General features: G+C 40.3%; 1 protein-coding gene across 1 annotated transcript in view; it reads right to left on the reverse strand.

Moving 5' to 3' along the window:
• The window catches only part of LOC102678160 (junctophilin-1), a gene marked incomplete at its 5' end in the record, with an annotated part of 44325 nt that overhangs the window by 18080 nt on the left and 25139 nt on the right, over positions 1-1106 (reverse strand). The window contains 3 exons of the mRNA XM_031509671.1: positions 3-34; positions 706-873; positions 960-1102. Of these exons, the coding sequence (XP_031365531.1) occupies positions 3-34; positions 706-873; positions 960-1102 (343 nt within the window). The remainder of the gene's footprint in view (positions 1-2; positions 35-705; positions 874-959; positions 1103-1106) is intronic.

The following is a 1106-nucleotide window of genomic DNA, read 5'->3' on the forward strand; positions in this document are numbered from 1 at the left end:
ACGTCTCTGTCACCGAGGCGTCCATTTGCTCGTCCTGCGAATTCCATGTTACAAACGTTAGTTAGAGATTGCGCGGGAGGAGGGAGGATACATTTATCACATCCTATCAAAAGTATAATACTTTGAATAATAATACACTCTGGAAGCGAAGAAGCAAGTTTCTGTTTTTTTCTATTCGACTGGTAAGGTATAACAAAAAATCTTTCTTATTTTCACGTTTCTCATGTTGTTACGTAACGACTGTTAAAAAAGCGTACATACAAGAGACATTGCAAGATGGCGTTGAAAGACATAAGTACGAAAAACAGCGAAGATTTTAAGATTCTATATTCATGGATAGAGGTAATGGCGACAAGATGAATCTTTTCTTATACGAATAAATATATTTTCAAGGCGAAAAATTCGCTATCAGTCGTTAGACTGATCGCAAATTTCGTCTAAATCGTTGAAAATATAATATTTAATTTAAATTAACTTTAGGAATTAGTTATTTTACAGATTTTGTTAACGATGGAATCAAATGAGTAACCAAATTTTCTTCCCTGTATCAAAATTATGATTCAGTTATATCACGAGAACGGTATGAAAATTTGATCATAATTTTATCAATCGTTTTGTACATTAAGATCACGAATATAATATCTAATGGAAAAAAAGAAATTAGGGATAAATATACGATCGCGCACACTCTTCGAGAATTCTTACCTCGATGACGAAGGACGCGTTGCTGTCGGTATGAACGGAGGCCGAGGCCTGACTCTGCGAGCTCTCCGTGGACATCCACGAAGCCGAGCTCGCATTGCTTCTGATGCTGCCCCCGGTTCCGTGCTTCTCCAAATCGCCGGTACTCCTCTGCTTTCGTATCTTCAACCCCTGAAATTGCGACGAGAGCGTGAAAAAAAAAAGAAAAGGGAAAAGAAAATATCAAAATGGCAAATGAAGATAGGAAAATCATTTACCGAAAGGATACCCTTCTTCAACGATTTCTCCGTGAGGCTCTTCCTCCTCGCCGGCGGATTGTCGCTCCTTGCTTTGAGCACGAAACCACCCCTACTGTCGCCGACGCGGCGATCCCTTCTGTCGGTCGGTTCCGGCGTCGGTGCCAC

This window comes from Apis dorsata, unplaced genomic scaffold, assembly GCF_000469605.1.
Source record: "Apis dorsata unplaced genomic scaffold, Apis dorsata 1.3 scaffold_169, whole genome shotgun sequence".
Taxonomy (NCBI): Eukaryota; Metazoa; Arthropoda; class Insecta; order Hymenoptera; family Apidae; genus Apis; species Apis dorsata.